The sequence below is a fragment of the Zeus faber genome, assembly GCF_960531495.2.
Source record: "Zeus faber genome assembly, chromosome: 5".
Lineage (NCBI taxonomy): Eukaryota > Metazoa > Chordata > Actinopteri > Zeiformes > Zeidae > Zeus > Zeus faber.
In genome coordinates, this window is record NC_137192.1 from 7739654 (window position 1) to 7758296 (window position 18643).

At 43.9% G+C, this 18643-nt stretch overlaps 2 protein-coding genes across 2 annotated transcripts; both read right to left on the reverse strand.

Annotated features, from left to right (window-relative positions):
* Positions 1-80: 80 nt before the first annotated feature.
* On the reverse strand, positions 81-6909 carry srsf6b (serine and arginine rich splicing factor 6b). Its single transcript, XM_080000787.1, has 6 exons — positions 6702-6909; positions 4544-4686; positions 1975-2093; positions 1684-1886; positions 1544-1606; positions 81-1378 (listed from the first exon to the last, which is right to left on the reverse strand). Exons 1-6 carry the CDS (start codon positions 6806-6808, stop codon positions 979-981), a joined length of 1035 nt encoding a protein of 344 aa, XP_079856913.1. The 5' UTR covers positions 6809-6909; the 3' UTR covers positions 81-978.
* Positions 6910-7679: 770 nt separating this feature from the next.
* acot8 (acyl-CoA thioesterase 8) lies at positions 7680-17560 on the reverse strand. Its single transcript, XM_080000283.1, has 6 exons — positions 17413-17560; positions 9827-9963; positions 9156-9381; positions 8345-8502; positions 8014-8205; positions 7680-7922 (listed from the first exon to the last, which is right to left on the reverse strand). The coding sequence occupies exons 1-6, from the start codon at positions 17541-17543 to the stop codon at positions 7804-7806; spliced, it is 963 nt and encodes a 320-aa protein (XP_079856409.1). The 5' UTR covers positions 17544-17560; the 3' UTR covers positions 7680-7803.
* Positions 17561-18643: the final 1083 nt, after the last annotated feature.

Consider the following 18643-nt stretch of genomic DNA (forward strand, 5'->3'; position numbering starts at 1 on the left):
TCTTGAACCATGCATTAGAAAACCAATACAACTGAAATTATATGAAACTGTTAAATGACAAGCATTGCGTCAATCCAGGAAATCTTTATTGGCTGTCAAACGGAAAGAGTTCGCAAACCTTTGAAGGAGCAACTGGATTTGTCTGATGTGATGTGACTTTGTTGGCCATGTTTATGTTAAGAACTTCAGGACTATCACCAGTTATTTATCCAAGCAATAAATAAAATTGTGTAACCTCTAGTAACTGCATGTACAAAATGGTCTGTCTGGCACAAACATTCTCAGATGGGTTTTTTGTCAAGACTGACAATTGTATACTGGCTGCAAGTCCATGGCTTATTGCAAGATGGCAAACCTTTCACAGCCTTGACTTTTACAGTATGTGGTTTACATACAAAACACTGAGATGATAGACACTGGTATATTCGAATTTTAAATAACAAAAAGCCACATTTATTTGAACTTCACTAGAGAATTAGCCTGTCAAAACTCCAATCACTGCGAAATTATATATTCATCCATGGGAAAACATGCATTAAACTGTTGATGTAGGAATATGCACTTTGACACTTTACCATTTAAACATCAGATATAAGGTTATCAAAAATGAGCGCCCCGTTTTGAATTAAGTTTCTGCACTGAACTATTCAACTGAAAACCTAAACACTGAAAGGAAATTACCAACACTCGCGATGACTCCATTTAATTCATCACCTTGCGAATTAGACAAGTCAACATCAACGCCAATAACTTTGAATATTATTGCAGAAGAATCCTTAAAAAAATGAGTTACGATTTCCCAAAATGAAAAAAACTCAACATACAGATATCTCCAATCTGTCAAAGAGTTTTTAGTACAAAAGCCTGTAGTCAAAATGCTCATCGGCCGGTGTTGGACCGCTGAGCCCCACACAGGGATGACGCTTATTTACTTGCTTTTCTAAACCAAACTGCATTTTCTCCAGCACGTAAAAGCGATCAATCTTGGGAAGCTGATCTGGACCTAGAGCGAGACTTGGAGCGGGAAGGCGAGCGTGAGGGTGAGTGCTTTGCAGGGGACTTCGACGGACGTCGGTCCTCGCAGGGAGACGGAGACTTGGACGCAGACTTGGCGCGCTTTTCATTCCTGCTCTCAGACGGCGAGCGGCTTGGGGACTTCTTGCCGACAGAATTCTCCTTGGACCGGCTCCTCGAGCCACGCTCCGACTTCACCTTGGACCTGCTCTTGGACCGTGACTTGCGGGTGTCTGAGCGAGAGCGAGACTTCTTGCTCTTGGAGCGGCTGCGTGACTTGCGGGAGCGAGACTCCTGCGGGGATTTGGAGCGGGACTTCCGCCCCGACCTGGAGTGGGAGCGGCGCTTGCTGCGAGATCTGGACCTGTGAAAGGATGCAAAATTAAAGCAATAAGCCTTTCTGTGATTTGAACAGCACTGGATGCATACACCAGAGCACCAAAAGACATGATAATGTATCGGGTTTGAACCATAAGCCCCGAGTCCCACCCTCAAATCAAGTTTTACAAATGAACAAAGCAACTCATACCGGGAGCGGGATCTGGAACGGCTCCGGGAGCTCCTGCCGCGAGAGCGACGCCTGCTGCGAGACCTGCGGACACAGCGAGTGAAACGTCAGAATTCAGTTGATGGAAAGAAAATATAACATTAGCGTGGGAGGGGCGTTACCTGGATCTGCTGCCAGAATAAGAGCGGTTGCGCCGGGGCTTATCTTCCACAAGGCGGATCTTCCTTCCGTTGATGTCCGTGCCGTCCAGCTTCTCAATGGCGCGCTTCATGTCGGAGCGGGAGCGAAACTCGATGACGCCCTCGTTGGTCCGCTCCTTGTGCGCATCGGCGTAAGTCACCTCGCCGGCTTGGCGCATGAAATCCTACAGGCGCCAAAGAATAAGTAAAAACCACCCCAACAGGAAACGACACTTAATGTTGCCCCAACACAACGTGAGAGCATAGACTCACCTTGAGGTCCTGCCAGCTGCAGCGGCTGGATAGGTTCTCCACAATGAGGCGGTATTCGGTGCGAACTGGCGGCCCGTACTTCTCCCTGCCAGTGCGACTCCTGCTGCTGTAGCCGCTACCTTCAGAGAGGACAGGACAGGAAGACACAATTAGATCTAAACATAGCAAAATCTGGAGAGTTGAGGACTCAATGGAGTGTTAATCTATAGTAAAAGTACTGAATCGACATTCCACAAATTCAAACGTGACCGTTGTGCCTTTAGTTGTATGGTGTCTAAAATTTTGAAGTTAAGCTACTGGCAGCCAGTCAGTTAGCTGGAACAAATACAATACAGCAACAGATGCAGACTGGAGTGCCTATGCTTCTGAGAGTCCTACTGAACACTCTAGCTCTGCTACTTCATTAACATGTTAGAAAACACTGTTTATGCTTACACATGGTATTCTTAGGTCAATTATTTGTGGTCATACTTATGCAATCATAAAATTAATATTGGTTGTTTGCTTTAAGTTAGGGCCACATTATGTGATTTTCGTAGCTGTCCGATATGTGTGCGAGTGAAGCACGTAAACCTAGGATCGGAATCGCCAGGTCATGACGCAAACATGTTTGATTTTAATTGGGACTAGTCTTTGCAAAATCCTTTGGTGTGTGCATAAAAGCCTCAGATCACAATGGCGATTTTCAACAGCCAATGAGATTGTGTGCCTGCATGATGGCAAAGCCGAAGAACGCAGCAAGCGATGTGGAGTTCTGAGATGGAGCGACTTGTGGAACTGTGGCGACTCATGTATAATGTCAGCGCTGCAAGTTTGCCGCACAACCAAACAAGTGGCGAGCTGTATGGCAACCATGTTTGTTTTGGTGTCAAAATATTGCGGGACATTTTTCATCTCGTGATAATCTTGCGAGAAGATACATTCTTGTCGGAAACCCATAATGTGGCCCTAGCTTTACTGGAAAGTGAAGAGACTGGAGTAATTCTAGAACTTATTGTGATTTCGAATTTGCTTCTCATCACTGTGTCCATCCATCTGTTATTCAAAGGATTAATATTTAATTTTTTCATTTCTAGTCAGAGGACAGACTCAGAAAGGCTACAAATACCGTCCCAACACTAAGAGATGGAAAATAGGTTGAATTTGATAAGATATCCTTATAACAATTAAATAATTATTGTCTGGTACTACCAATACTAAAAAAAACAGCGGCTCTGAGAGCCACTAAGTGCACTTTAGCTGCAAATGTCTAAAAACACAAACATGAGTTGGCTTCGACCCCTGCAACATGTCTTTCAACAGTAAAACCAACGGGATTCCTCACCATCACCCTGGTCTATTGGGAAAAGGATGTTGTCATCATGGCTTCCGGTTATGTCAGCCAATGGTCAAAGGGCAAAGGTCACACACACATTGTAAGGTGAAAGCCAAGGCCAAACGGGTCAGGCAGTCATCTTAGCCAGTCATCTTTAGCCTCAATGGACTCGGACCCAGCCCGCAGTGGACTCTTTCAAATTGAAACATCAAGCACTTTGTTAATGTTGAAGTTACACTGAATACAACACAACTTCACATGTCTTATCCCTTAATTTACTACATCAACACCTTCTGTTTCTAAGTCTGGTTCATCACATTTCAATCAAGGCAGAGTACACACTTAGAATCTAGCAAGCCACATTATATCCAGCGGTAGTTTTATTTAAGGCCATATTTAGATTATTATTTCACCCACCAAAAGAATGGGAATATGTACTGGAGGGATATCAACCAATACCACTATTGATACTGCTAGATATCCCTTTGCATAATTTGTAACGGGACAGAAACTGAAGCAAAACTAAAATCATGAAGTGGGGGGTTTTCACTGTTACAACCACTTCAGTCTCTGCCATTAACATTGCTGATAATGCCGTCATATTGACCTTTTTTTAAAAATATCGTCATTATTGTAACTGCTTTCATCTAATCAGTGTTACTTTGACTCAACTGGGATTAATATTGTGTTGTTAAATGTAATCCAATGTGTCCTTATATTGGGCTGTCTCAAAATGTGTTCCTTTTACACTAGGCAATTAAGAAATGCCGACCACTGCAGAAATGATTCACAAATAAATTTGACAATTGAATTCAGTAAAACCAGCACCAGGATCATCTGTATTTTAGTTCTGATGAACCAGGAATCGGCACCAATTTGGCAGAAATTATTGGTTCTAATCTTGACATTAGGACAAGCTTATTGTACTAATGTACACAGAATCTACCCCACACAGATGCTGGGGTTTTTTTTGAAGGCAAAAAGTCTCATGAGATACATGAAGTTATCAAATATCAAAATGCCCATTATGGATGAATGAGATGCAAGTGTGCGCTGTAGCTCATATCAAGCAAATTACTTCAAGACTACTGCTAATGGAAGTCTGCAGTTATGTGACCAAAATTCTTATCTAAGCCCCTAGCTCACCAAAATAATATCGATAGGACGATATATTTGACTAAAAAATAGAAAAGGAGACATCACATTACTCTAGCAGTCATTTAAGGCCGAAATGTAGCAAAGTAGTGAACTTACTGCGGCCTCCATAACCGTAGCCATCCCTCCGGGGCCCACGGGCGTGCTCGATGATCACCCGCTCATCGCACAGCTCCTTTCCGTTCAGCTCGTACACAGCATCGTCGGCGTCACGGGTGTCCTCAAACTCCACAAAACCATACCTGCAGAGGAACAGAACACACGCGATTCAGACATGTACCAACCCCAGCGATTCATTGACTAGATAAATATAATAAGGGTTTCACAAATCTTACATTGGGTTTCAAATGCTGGATACTATTATATGTACTGTGTTTTTTGTAGCCGGTTTCCTTGTGGTTTATGATGCAACGCTACGCTTCATTTATAGAAATGTAATGTAAATAATAAAAATGTAAAGTAAAATGATGCACAGAAGACTTCAGAGGTAGTTTGATCCCTGGTGAGGTTTATTACATGCACTAACGGAAGGGTGGCCAAATTCAGAATCTTTTTTTTCTGCCAGGGACATTACTAGCATGTATAATAGCTACTAGCAATTTGTTTGATCGCAGTTGTTCACATGGAGATGTCTCGTATAGTTTGATTAAAAGCATTTTCCATGTAAAAAAATAACCTCATAATTTTGACGATTTGCAATAATATGAGCATTGAAACGAATTAATGCCGCTATGAGCAAATTCATCTGTTTACACTGCTATGAAAACTCTTTAGTGATGATTCGTTTCGGCGCGGCATAGCGACAGCAACAGCTCTGTAGCGATTTAGCTCTAAATAGGCTTGTGCTACTGTGTACAGGAGTAGAACATTTAGCTGTGGGAGTGGTTCCGCCGAGCTGGAATATCTAGATAATGGATTAAGTCATGATGTTGATTAGATATATCTACCTATCCATAGACGTAAGTGACCAAAAGCGATAATCACTTCTTGTGTGGGTTTGTGATTATGTTAAAGGGAACCCATTATACAAAACTCACTTTTTCAGTGCTTGTGCACATACATTTGGATCTCTGATGCAAACTGTGGAAAACAATTCAGTGAGTTTTTTGTGAGCTGTTTATTACATAACATGTCCTGAAACAACCCTTTCACATTTGTAGCCAAACCTTAAGTTGCGTTATGCGTCACAGAATTAGAACCGCCCTCTGAGTAACCCAAACAAATATCGAAACAGAAAAGGGAACTTGTGGTGGGTGATGTTTCTTCTTCAACGAAAAAAGTATGCCGTGCACGAACCACTGTGCGTCTCTCCAAAGAAAAACCAATAAAAACAGTCTTTTTAATTGTAGATTAATTTTCCGACGCGTCTTCCACAAGCTGAGCCGACTTCTAGTCTCTCAAATTTGTTGGGGAACTGATTTGGGTGGAATGATTAGGGGAAATCAGTGAAAGTTATGGAGTAAATACGATTCTGGAATTTTAAATGACAAGCCACTAATCTTAAAAGGTGTAGTTTGTAGAATTTACGGAACGGGTGTGGCCGAAATGGCTCTGGAGGGGGGGGGGGGGCCTTTCGCGCGGCCCCTCTCTCGTCCACGGAGGCCGCCATGTTGCACCGCCACGGGGAGGGGGTATTCCAACGGTTGCAAACTGCAACACCGCTAGATGGCACCAGTTTCTACACGCTGCACCTTTAAAGATATATATATATTTTTTAAATGGCAACGTGAATAATAACTATAACGGGGAAACGCAATGAGTATTGCTCACTTGAAAATAGACTTTAAAAGACCGCAGAGAGACAATATATTAAACCTGAAAATGAACCATAAAACTCACCCAAGATTAACGTAAATGTGAAATAGACCGAAATAAATACGCATTAACACGTTTATTTTTCACACCGTTGAGGGTATGGGTCAGTAATAATGTGTTGAGGCGTTAAACTAGTCGTTTAACTACTGTAGTGCAGTGATGCAACGCCGTGATAGATTAGTTAGCTTAGCTTCAAATGTTACATAAAGGCCAACCGTTAGCGCAGCGGCGTGGAAGTGGAGCTCTGCTAAAGCTGCCGATAGTTAACAAAACCACGTTAAAAAACACCCGGACTACTTGCTCACTGGCGTTACAAAGATTAAACCCAGCGCATAATAAAGCCGGGAGTTAGCCGCAGTCGGCGCAGGTTTATCCGCGGCTGACAATCTACACCGCGGCCTAACGGAGCGCCGCCTCCACGGCCCCTAAAGCCGCCGCTTACCCGTTCTTCAGGTCTATCTCCAGGAGCTTGCCGTAGCCGCTGAAAAACCTCTGGATGTCCTTCTCCCGGACGTGGTAGCTGAGCTTGCCGACATAGACACGCGGCATCTCGGCAGATACGACTGACTTGCTTCGCTTCTGAGACGAAATAAATGGCAGCTGGCGAGAGGGGACCGCGCCTCGTGTTGGAGCTCCGCCTAAAAATGGACGCGCTTCGCCTTCGTCTGTGGTGCGTTCCGGTTGCCCCGCCACGCACAGGGCCCTTCACCGCCCCCTCCTGGTTTCACAAGAACCATTACCGCCTGGTTGTGACGTCATGGATACCCCGGAAGTAGTTTGATGGGTTGGGACGTAATAGCTGCTGTCCGTGAAACCAACGGATGTTATTAAATGTATAATTTTCTTTTTTTTATTTTTATTTTATATTGTTATATATATATATTATAGTCTCTCTCTCTCTCTTAAATCACACTTATGTGTTTATTTATTTATTTTCCATTGCCCTCTATGCTTTTATTGTTCTTCATTCTTAGATTATGTATTTTTTTGGCTTATGTGACTCACTTTGAATTACCTTTGTGCGTGACATGTGCTGTACAAATAAACTTGCCTTGCCAATAGATTCAAGAGGTTTATTCGTCAAATTTGTCACATACATACACATGTATATCTACAATATACTGAACAGATCAAGTGCTGGGCTCTTTAAAAGCAATGGCTATCTGTGCCATACTACATACTGCTTTATTACATGGAAAATAAACAATAACTTATTTATTTTGTGCAACAAGAAAGCTGTGGACCAAACAATCAACGCTTTAAAATAAATAAAATATATTTTAAGTTAAGGGTGCAGTGCGTATAATTTACCGAACGGACTTGGCAGAAACATAATATAATATTTATACGTTTGTTTTAACGAGAGTATAATCCCATCAAAATAGGAATGGTCGCACTGCCATGTTTCTTCTACATTAGCCTAGAATGGACAAACCAAACACACACACACACACACACACACACACACACACACACACACACACACACACACACACACACACACACACACACACACACACACACACACGTTATCCCAGCCCTGTCTAAAGTTTGCTCTGCTTTGAAACCTTTTGCACTCTAATAACACCCTCCTGGGCGCACGAGGCGGCCAGCACGCCATCGCTTCTCCACAGGCGCCCCTGGACGAGCCCTCGGCTGCCCCCTGTTGGATGACAGGTAAAATAACATTTCATCAGGTGATCAAATTCAAATCCATTTATTGAAACAAAAATGATGTAGGTCAGAAAACCGACCGGCCCAGGAGCTCTCGCACTCGTACAGCATCCACTCATCCGTGCGGAAAGCGTTGTGGAACCACATGGCGTGGTCCAAGGAGGCGGTGAACCGCGCCCTGTAGTCCGGGTACGGCATCATCGCCGTGCTGATGAAGGAGAAGTCTGATATGTACGCAGCAACGCAGCAGTGCAGCTTCATGTCTTCTTCTCCTGAGGAAGGGGGTACACAAAGATAATAACGACTTGCCAGAAGAAAAAAAAAAGAAGCCCTGTCCCCTCTTCTGAAATGTTTAATTTTAAATATTGCAAATGTGTCAGAGTATATTACATGTGGTCAGTCGCAGGTTACCTATATGTCCTCGCGCTCGCACCCAGAACAGCTTCTTTGGTTTTAAGACCGCGACTCTCGAAAAATCTGACGGGTTGACCGGCTTTATTTCGATGGGAACTTCATTAGCCAACAGTTTGTCAAGACCTCGTTTCTCATCTTCAGCCAGGTCAGGGTTACTGTTTCATGAAAAGACAAAATACATTTGTACAATAGATCATCGTGTCTGCAATATCCCACAGATAATATAAAAAATAAATTACATTGGGGTCTTTGGCCCAAAATATTCAGGTTAAATTGTTAAAAAGCACTTTTCTTGTAAGTCATTGAGAATTTCTTGTGTTTGTCAATCAATCATTTTAGTTAATGCTGTAATCAAAGTTAAAAGGGGAAACCACACACAGCTTCGAAAGCATTGAATAAAACCATAATCGACCGTTACAGAATTTCCCCCTAGTGGCAAATTTCTGCCGATCATAATATGGTAAAGGTTGTGAAATTGGAATCTTTGCGATGACTGGGTCGCCCATCAACGTGGATCTGTAATTTATAGGATCTGCTGAAAAAGACAAAACAAACTGGACTTTGAACTGGATAATATGATAATAATACAACCGTAAAGGCGACACACATAGTATCTACATTGCAAGTCATGGATTTCCAGATCCTAGAGGGTTTGAAAAGTCATGAAACTAAACTTAGTTGCTGACTTGAGTGAGCGTAATTTTTGTTTATGGCTCAAGAACAGCTGGATACAAGTTTCAGGGATTGAGCTCGCTCTGCTCTGGACCGCCTGAGTCCATGGACGTCAATGGGAGCAGTCGCTCCATACCTGCGATAGAACAGAATCAACTCATCCAGGGTGAGCAGGTCTTCGGGCGGAGGGACCACAGGCATGGTGAGTTGGTGCTGCAAGGGACTGGGCTGTGACAGATGGAAGGACGCTTGGCAGGTAAATATTGGCTTCCCGTGCTGGACGGCCTTGACGGAGCGCACCGAGAAGCTGCGGCCGTCCCTGGTGCGATCCACCTGGTACAGCACCGGGACCTTGGGGTCCCCTGGAGAAAAGGGAAATTAAGAAGCCCGAAAGGTTTACTACAGCTTCCTGAGAAACGCCTTTCCTTTTTTTTGTTGCTCAAGCCTGCTTCACACCACCTGCTTTTAGGATGCAAAACTCAGATTATATCATATTATATTCTATATTATAGGTCTGAAGGAGGCTGAAATCTATCATGTTCAAATGTACAGAACTTAACATAAAAGTATAAATAACTGATTGATCTCATGACTCACCTTACACCCCAACAAGGAATATGGGAATAATACTGCGGTTTATAGTATTTAAAATTTTTCCAAATTTTTCCTAATTAACCTTTTTGTATGGTCTCTTTTTTCCCCCCGCACAACTGCATGTTCACTATTCGAGGGCATCATTTAATTATTTACAGCTACATAATTATTTACTTTTCCTAGAACACACTGTACCAATTAGAGTTACTTTACCCGCTCCTACGAAGTAGCAGTGAAGGGAGTGGGCACAGAAATTATCTCCGACAGATTTCGCCGCAGCTACAAGGGCCTGGCCGACGATTTGACCCCCGAATAGACGCTGACTTCTGGGCACCCAATGGTGTTCTCCTCTGGTGAGAGAAAGAGACGATAAGCTACCAGAGCCGGCTCAGTTTGAAATGTGCTTATACAGCGCATCAGTATTTGGTCTGTTCATCTTATATTAAAACATTCACAATCAAAAGTAATTGGGCCGATTTCAAGATGGTTTTAAGTAAAAAAAAAGAAATGCTATTTGAAAAAATATTCAGCCTAATTTACATCGAATAGGACATTTACATTTACATTTAGCAGACGCTTTTATCCAAAGCGACTTACAAGGGAGAATAACATTCAAGCTACATTGCGACAGAGATTAGTGTAACAACAACATTAGTGTAACAATAAATACTGCAAGGTAGTGCTAAGTAATTGTAGGTTAGGACAGGAGGTACTCTCTGAAGAGCTGGGTCTTCAAGTGCTTCTTAAAGACAGAGAGGGAGGTCCCTGCTCTGGTCATTTTTGGCAGCTCGTTCCACCAACGTGGAACTACAAATGAGAATAGCCTGGATTGCCGTGGCTGTATGGCCGGCAGAGCCAGGCGACGCTCATTTGACGAGCGGAGCATCCGGGGGGCAACATGTGCTCTTACAAGAACATTTAAGTAGGCGGGAGCATTCCCAGCAATCACTCTGTAGGCCAGCATAAGAGACTTGAACTTGATACAAGCGGCTACAGGTAACCAGTGGAGCTCGATGAGCAGCGGAGTGACATGTGCCCTCTTTGGCTGGTTGAACACCAGCGCGCCGCCGTTTGTCCACAGGACAAACAACAAGAAAAACAGGTAGGGAAATGATGTATGGGACAATAAACCTGGCACTGATGCAGTTGGACAGCCTGTTGTGCGGTTCCAATCTTCTCTGAATTTCCCCTAAGGGGGGGATCAGAAAAGTACTAACTTAATTTTTTTTTTTGAACATTAAGACTTCCTCTTAAAAACCATCCACAACTAATGACAACAATCTTGCTAAAGTTTTGAAAGAATAGAAAATCAACAAATTTTAACTCCGTAGAGCCCAAAAATAGACACAAATATGGATCTCCTGCCAATGTAAGTTCAAACTGGGCTCGTTTTCCATCGACTCCGCCTTAGTACACAGCCTTGGTACACATTTTAATCACAAATCTTTCCAGATATTCAAATTTTTAGCATTTGAGTAAGGACAACACAGTACAAATGAATCCTGCTAACCAGGTACATATTCCACTTATTTGCACAAAGATGTCTGGCAAGCTTACTGGCTTTCTGCTTAGGTCAAGGTTGACAGGTTGACACCCAGTTGGGAGAGGAAATAACCCAGTTGCCGCTTTGGAAATTGTCTTCCAGGTGGCTCGCCATATCCCATGCCCGGCCGGTCACCTCGGACACGATAAAACTCTGCAGCAGATAATGGCCCACTTCTATTGGCTGGGCATTTGGGCAGATGTGCGCAAATGATGCACTGCATGTCCCGCATGACAATTAGTCAACCCTCCGGCTACCCCAACCGCGCCGTTGAGGCCCCTCCCCCTAGTCGAGGCACCGTTCAAAAGACTCAAAAGAAAGAGTATGAACCTCATCGGGCCGTTGGACCACAGTGCTCGTGGGTATCGTTTTGTGCTGGTCCTCATGGATTATTGCATCGCATTTAGCAGCCATTGCATTGCATTTAGCAGACGCTTTTATCCAAAGCGACTTACAATTGTTCAAACACCGACGGACGCAGCCATCAGGAGCAATTAGGGGTTAAGTGTCTTTGCTCAAGGACACTACAGCATGCTAGCAGGAGGAGCCTGGGATTGAACCAGCATCCCCATCCTCCTGATTATGCAACTCGGTACCCCGAAGCAGTGCCCCTGTGCAGTATTACGGCCAAAAGTGTGGTGTAATTGCTGTTTCAGTTCATGCTCCAAGTCGGGAAATCCTGACCCACCAGGGCACTTCCTTGACGTCACGTACACTTTGGGAACTTTACTAGTTATTGGGCGTGCACTCAATTCGGACCAGCGTTTACCATTCCCAGACCAACAGTCTGGTGGAGCGCTCTAATGAAACGCTGAAAAACATGATACGGAAATTCACTCACGATGATAGCTGTAATTGGGACAAGTGGTTGTTTACAGTGCGGGAGGTTCCCCAGGCCTCTACGGGATTTTCTCCCTTTGAGCTCCTTTTCACCAGGAGACCAAATTAAAGAAAACTGGGAGGAAGGTACCAGTAAGAAGGAGATACAGTACGTTATGGACCTGAGAGCAAAGCTACACGTGCTGGGACAGCATTCACGGGAGAATTAGCTCCAGGCCCAGGAATGTCATCGCCGCTTATATGACATAGAGGCCCGACTCAGACAATTGGCACCAGTTTCCACCACTGATCGAGGGGGATGGGTTGGGGCTGGAGGTTCCAAAAACGACCGATTCTACCCCGGCCCTTTCCAGTAACCATCTCTTGCCGGGCCAGAGCACAGACATGGCCGCGTTACAACGTCAGTTTTCTGATTACTTTTCCCCCCTGCCGGGCCATACGTCCCTCAAGCATCACCATGTGGAAATGACCCCAGGGGTGAAAGTACGCTCCCGGCAGTATAACCTGCCCGAATATAAACGCAAAGTCGTGCAGGCAGAACTGAAGGCCATGCTGGACATGGGGGTGATAGGAGTCTACCAGTGACTGGTGTAAGTAAGTAAGTGGTGGTAAGCCAGATGGCTCGCTCTGTGTAAAGGTGAACAAAAGGTGAGTCCCATGCCCTGGGATGACAAAATCCTTGACGGGTTATGTAGGGCTCGTTTTTTTACAACACAGGATTAAACCGAGGGCTACTGGCAGATTCCCTTATTACCAGAGTCCAAGGAGAAATCGTCTTTATCCACTTTGCAGGGGTTGTACCAATTTGACACTTCCGTTTGGGTTGTTTGGGGCCCAAGCCACCTTTCAGAGACTCATGGACCAGGTGAACCGCATGAAGGATACCAACACGTGGATCTCCAGTTGGTGCCTAGCTCTTTAACCCTTTAGGTTCAAGGTGATCCATAGGCCAAGGGCGGAGATGGTGGCGACTGACTTCCTCTCCTGCTCTGGGCTGGCGGTGGGGGTATGTGGCAGACGAGGGGCATGGTTAGGCCACATCTGCAAGGGACAGGACTTGCTTGGCTCTGTGGCGGCTTGGCTCCATGGTGGCTTGGCTCCGTGGCGGCGCAGCTTTACCGGGTTTGCCCAATCAGCCTATATAGCGTTGACTGGTCAGAGCTGGCTGGGAGAGTTTTCATATACTCTGATCATCCCTTTTATTTTATGTTCCTGTTTTGCCAGCAAGCCTTTGAGTTACAATTATTAATAAAATCCTCCCCATGTTGGCGCTCCCCTACCAGAATGACTCCGTCTCCCTCCCTAATCCCGCACATGTGGGACTGTGAGACTCCCACAACTACATACTGTACCTCCCATGTCCCACAACATTCCTGAACATTCACACTAGTCTAAGCTCCACCTCCAGTTGCCCCATATGCCTATTTTCTACTGCATGAATAACACGCTTACATCAGGCTTCTGTCTTTCGTGGAAAAGGTTACAATCTGCATTAATTCCACACAAATGACAAAGGACTCTGCAGGAGTGACAGGCTTTTATCGGCTCCAGCTTCGATCGGCTGTGATGGAAACATGACACCCGGGTAGACACAATTATTTTCGGCCCTTTTCTGGTGCGATGCGACGCACGTTGAAGTTCTGGATGTTGGGAGTTAATAGTATCATTCTTTCATTTAATGTCTGACTTAGAATCAAAAATCTAAATTAGAAGTTATTTACTTTTTTTTCCAGGACCATGCACACTTCCCAGTGTGGGAAGCACATGAGGGAACCCCTGCGCCTCCACTGAGTCACTCCAATACCGCCCTAAGCCGGTCTCCAAACAGAAGGGGGGCCTTTAGACTGCTAGAGACCGCCGCTGAAGTACCGGGCCCGGTGCGTGCGCACCACGCATCAGGCGCTGCTGTGTGGGCTCGATACTACATGTCTATTTACTAATTTATTTTTTTGCCCTCAATCACACTGGAACCATGACACACCACTTTTCCAGCATGTTCGGAGCATCAAACGTGACATACCGGAAAAAAGACAAAAGGCATACTTGTTCCCTGGCAATGGGAAATTTTATTTTTAATTATTATCTTTATTTTTTATTTTATATCATTTTTATTTCAATTATTTTTAGTGGGTTTAGCAGAAAACCTATTTTCTATTCGCCTCCAACTATCAAATATTGAAGAAACATTTAAATTTTCCAGATTAATACAAATCCCATTCTTATTAAAGGCTCCTTGGTCAGGCTGCAAAACCGAAGGAAAGGTGTCAAAATAAAAGCCAAAGCAGACATTCACAGGAAGTTATAGATTAAATCTCCGCTCTGTGCCTGGATCTGGGACTTCCTCTCAGTCCGGTGGTTAGGCGGTTAGGGTGGGGAAGGACATGTCCAGCTCCCTTACCCTGTACACAGGATCCCCCCAGGGCTGCGTCCTCAGCCCCCTACTGTACTCCCTGTACACACATGACTGTGTGGCCAGGTCCAGCTCCAACACCATCATCAAGTTTGCTGACGAATCCGTTGTAGTGGGCCTGATCACTGACGATGATGAGAAGGCCTACTGTGAGGAGGTGGCTGACCTGTCACTCTGGTGCCAGGACAACAGCCTCCACCTGAACGTCAGCAAAACTAGGGAGCCGATTGTGGACTTTAGGCGTGGATTACAACCGAGGACGCACGCGCCCTTGGTGATAAATGGGACTTCTGTCGACAGGGTGAGCAGCTTCAAGTACCTGAGAGTCCACATCACAGAGGATTTAACATGGACTTTACAAACAGACACTCTAGTGAGAAAAGCGAGGCAGCGTTGTTACCACCTCAGGCAGCTGAGGAAATTCCGGGTCTCGGTGAGGATCCTCAAGTCCTTCTACTGTGGAGCAGTGGAGAGCATCCTGACAGGCAACATCACTGCCTGGTTTGGGAACTGCACTGCTCAGGACAGGCGGGTGGTGCGTTCAGCTGAACGTACCACTGGAACTACCCTTCCCTCCCTGCAGGACTTATACACCAGGAGGTGTAGTAGCAGAGCCCGCAGGATCATGAAGGATCATCATCACCCCAACAACAGACTGTTTGAGCTGCTGCGGTCAGGCAAGCGCCTCCACAGTCACACAGCGAGAATTAAGAGACTGAGACAGAGTTTCTTCCCACAAGCGATAACAACTGTCAATGCTGACCTCACCAGGAGTCCTGGTGATCAACACCATTTTGGAAATGAGAGACAAGAAAGAAGTATGTTCGCTGAAGATGTAGATTGAAATTGTCACAATTTTAGTTGAATTTAATTTATTTTGGCTGCCCAATCATAGACACACGTAGATGCTGCATTGACCGCTTCGGCATATTGATGCAATACCTAAATGTTGCGGGCAAGACTGGCCTGTCATCAAATACAAGTTCACGGGGGAGCTAAGCACTATCACGTAAACATTTTTCAACCAAATTCAATTAGTCATTTTTATTAGAGCCCGATTGATGCCAGATTTTTGGGTTCGATGCCGATCCCGATTTTCTTGAGTCGTAGCCCATGGATTTCCGATGTTTTGATCGATATTTTGTCAAAAAGTGTAAAATTTTGAAATCAATTTGAAAAACTTATATTTTATTAAAGTTTCTATATTTGACAACATTTAACTCATAAGCAAACAAATAAATAAAAATAAACACACAAATAACATTTTGATGGACATTGGAAAGATGATATTCAAGATTCAAGATTCGAAAGGTTTATTCATCACATACATATACATACTTCCATACATATGATATTAACTTAAATTTATATTTTTTATTTTCTTTCCGAGTTCCGGTGAATGCATCATAATTTCTAAAACAAATTATTATTTTCCGAGTTTCCCATGAACAGAGCATAGCTTCCTGGAGAGCGGTGTCCGTGTCTAAAAACGAGTGTAAATGAACATGGATTATGCATGTTTTATTGCATGTATGCACGTATTATTATGAACATTATAATGCCTACTCAGACGTCTGCACTTATTTTGTTGAGTAACTTAAAAGTAGTGTAAAACAGACATGTACAGAATAAATAATTAATGTCTTTTTGTTTATTGTACTTATTTAAAAACCGGGACACATCGGCTGCATAACTGCCGATCCCGATGTGGTCAAAAAATTCAAAGTCAAACCCAAAAAAAACTGCACTACTTTTTTTAAGTTAACTTTTTTTTTTATATTCCATAACCTGACCAAAACTTGCACAATATACATAGATATACTACATGTATATATATATAGTATTGATATAAAATGTCTATTTATACTCTCTGTACATAATCCCCCTATACTCCTGACAAACCTGTATTTATAACCCTAAAATGTTCTACATAATAGATCTCTTTTGCCTACATAAGTGCTCAGAAACACTGTACTCAAATAGCACTTTGGTATTTAAATGCTTCTTTTGCACTTCTGGTTAGACGTCAACTGCATTTCATTGGTTCTGTACCTGTACTCTGCTAGTGACAAGAAAGTTGAATCGAATCGAATCTAATCAAATCGAATCGAATCTAATCTAATAATGGCCGATATATATCGGTCAACACCTATATATTAGTCAGGCTCTAGTTTTCATATTTGAGGGTTTATTTATCCAGGTGGAGAAGGGTGCTCCACCATCCACCATTTCCTGTAATTGTTTGGCACTGATGGACGCACTGCCGTAAATGAATCATTTTCCCAGGAGTTTGTACCCTGTGGCAGTACGTATTGCATAGTGGTATCAAGGCCTGAGAGGGAACCAATCTAAACGTCGATGGTGTCATAATTCTATAGCCATTACACTTAACAACATTACACTTAGCAATTAACAGTGACTTCATAATGATAAGTAAAAGCACAAAAGTTGTCTACTGCCCCTTTGAAAAGTAGGCCGATACTTTTCATGAACATAATGATGAACTTGTATAATCAATTTACATAAGACGTGTTTAAAATCACTCTAGATCATACCACAGCATTATACCATACCATGTTGTTTTTGTTTGTGCACACAAAAGAATAATGGCGCATTCATTTCATTTTCTTTGTCTACGGCACTTCACTCACAACACAATGTCAACACAATCCTTTCGTGTCCCCTCAAAGTCATGACTTGAGGAGATTTTTAGTTAACTACTTACTGTATATACTTTTACTCGAGTCATTTTCCTGGTCACATCTCCTCATCCATAACATGTCTGTCCCGGAATTGTGCCTAGTCGGTTACTGTTCTGCTTTTGTGAACAACGCAAACACACCGAGTAGCCGTTTCTTATGAAGTACAAGCCAAACAACAACCAACTAAGCCGAGATATCAAACGTTGGACTTTTTCAACGAAACAAATCTCACGGATTACCACTCTAAGTGACAGCTGGGCTCAGCATCAGTGGGGCACACCGGTACGGCCAGATCGTAACTTACCTATAGAGATCCACGTCGATCGTCTCTAAGTTCAGCACGCTGGTGACCAGGACGCTTCTCAGGTCGTGGGAGAGCTCCGAGCCGTCGCGGGCGGCCGCCATGTCTTTGGGGTTTTGTCGTGTGAGCGACATTCAACGCGGCAGATGAACTTGACGGACCACTCTTCCGCACTGTAACGGGCGGGAGCACGGCGCAGGCGCAGATCCCGCCGCCGCTCGTCGGCTCCCTCTCCTCCTCGGGAATTTTTGGGGTTTTTTTTTTTTGGGGACGAAATATCTCTACATGCTTTGATTGTAGTGTAAAAATGAAAGGTATTGTGAAAGACGCTCCCGTCTCTGGAAACACCGGAGAAGAGCAGGAACGAATTCTGCGTCTTCAAGTGACCCTTCTACCCGTCTCCGGCGACGCCTGCTGTTGAACTGGAGCAGTACAGCATCATTTTGATCGTTATTATTAGTATTATTAGGGGTCAAGCCCCGGAGAGGCGGGAGCCCTATTGCGTTGTTGATGAAAAACTGACGTCAGTAGTCTTTGGGTGTCATGGATCCGCCGCACTCACAGACAACTTGAATAAACTGTGTATTTGGGGCACTTCTGACATGCCCTCGGCTAAGTTTGATCCAGACCGGTCCGTGGGTGCATGCGCAAATGACAGCTAGCACAGGTGACATGACAGCATTGCAGTCTAGTGATTGGCAACAACCGGGTCCTCACCAAGATGGCGGCACGTGCATATGCAACTGACGTCAGACCTTTATGGATATCATGGATCCAATGTATTTGGGGCAGTTCCAACAGCGCGCATGCGAAAGTTGACGGAGTACACAGACCACCTGAAAGCACTGCAATCTAGCGACACAGATATAGTCACAAGTGGACTTTAACTAAAAGAATATAAGATAGGAACTCTTAATCATACGAGATTACAAAGTGATAGGTCATATTTTATTACTATCAAACTTTATTATGTTTGGGGAAAAAAAGTATTACAGTGGTACCTCAACTTACAACTGTAATTCGTTCTATAAGAACGGTCGTCTGTTAAAACAGTCGTATGTCCAAGCAATTTTTCCCATATAAATTATGAAATCATGAAGGATGAAAATAAACAAAATACACAGCACAAACACAGTAAATATGAAATAAATATCGATAAGCCACGAACTACGTGCACACGCGATGTAGGTTGTCTGCTGACTGCTGACGGACTGCTGACTGACTGACTGCTGAC

Excerpts from the sequence above, each read along its gene's own strand:
- srsf6b (XM_080000787.1), bottom strand. The coding sequence starts at position 6,808 with ATGCCGCGTGTCTATGTCGGCAAGCTCAGCTACCACGTCCGGGAGAAG. Across the intron at positions 1,887-1,974 it reads GCAGCTGGCAGGACCTCAAG|GATTTCATGCGCCAAGCCGG; the intron begins GTGAGTCTATGC and ends TGGCGCCTGTAG. Across the intron at positions 1,379-1,543 it reads CGTTCCAGATCCCGCTCCCG|GTCCAGATCTCGCAGCAAGC; the intron begins GTATGAGTTGCT and ends ATCCTTTCACAG.
- acot8 (XM_080000283.1), bottom strand. The coding sequence starts at position 17,543 with ATGTCGCTCACACGACAAAACCCCAAAGACATGGCGGCCGCCCGCGAC. Across the intron at positions 8,503-9,155 it reads TTGATTCTGTTCTATCGCAG|TAACCCTGACCTGGCTGAAG; the intron begins GTATGGAGCGAC and ends TTCATGAAACAG. Across the intron at positions 7,923-8,013 it reads GTGCGAGAGCTCCTGGGCCG|GGGGCAGCCGAGGGCTCGTC; the intron begins GTCGGTTTTCTG and ends GTCATCCAACAG.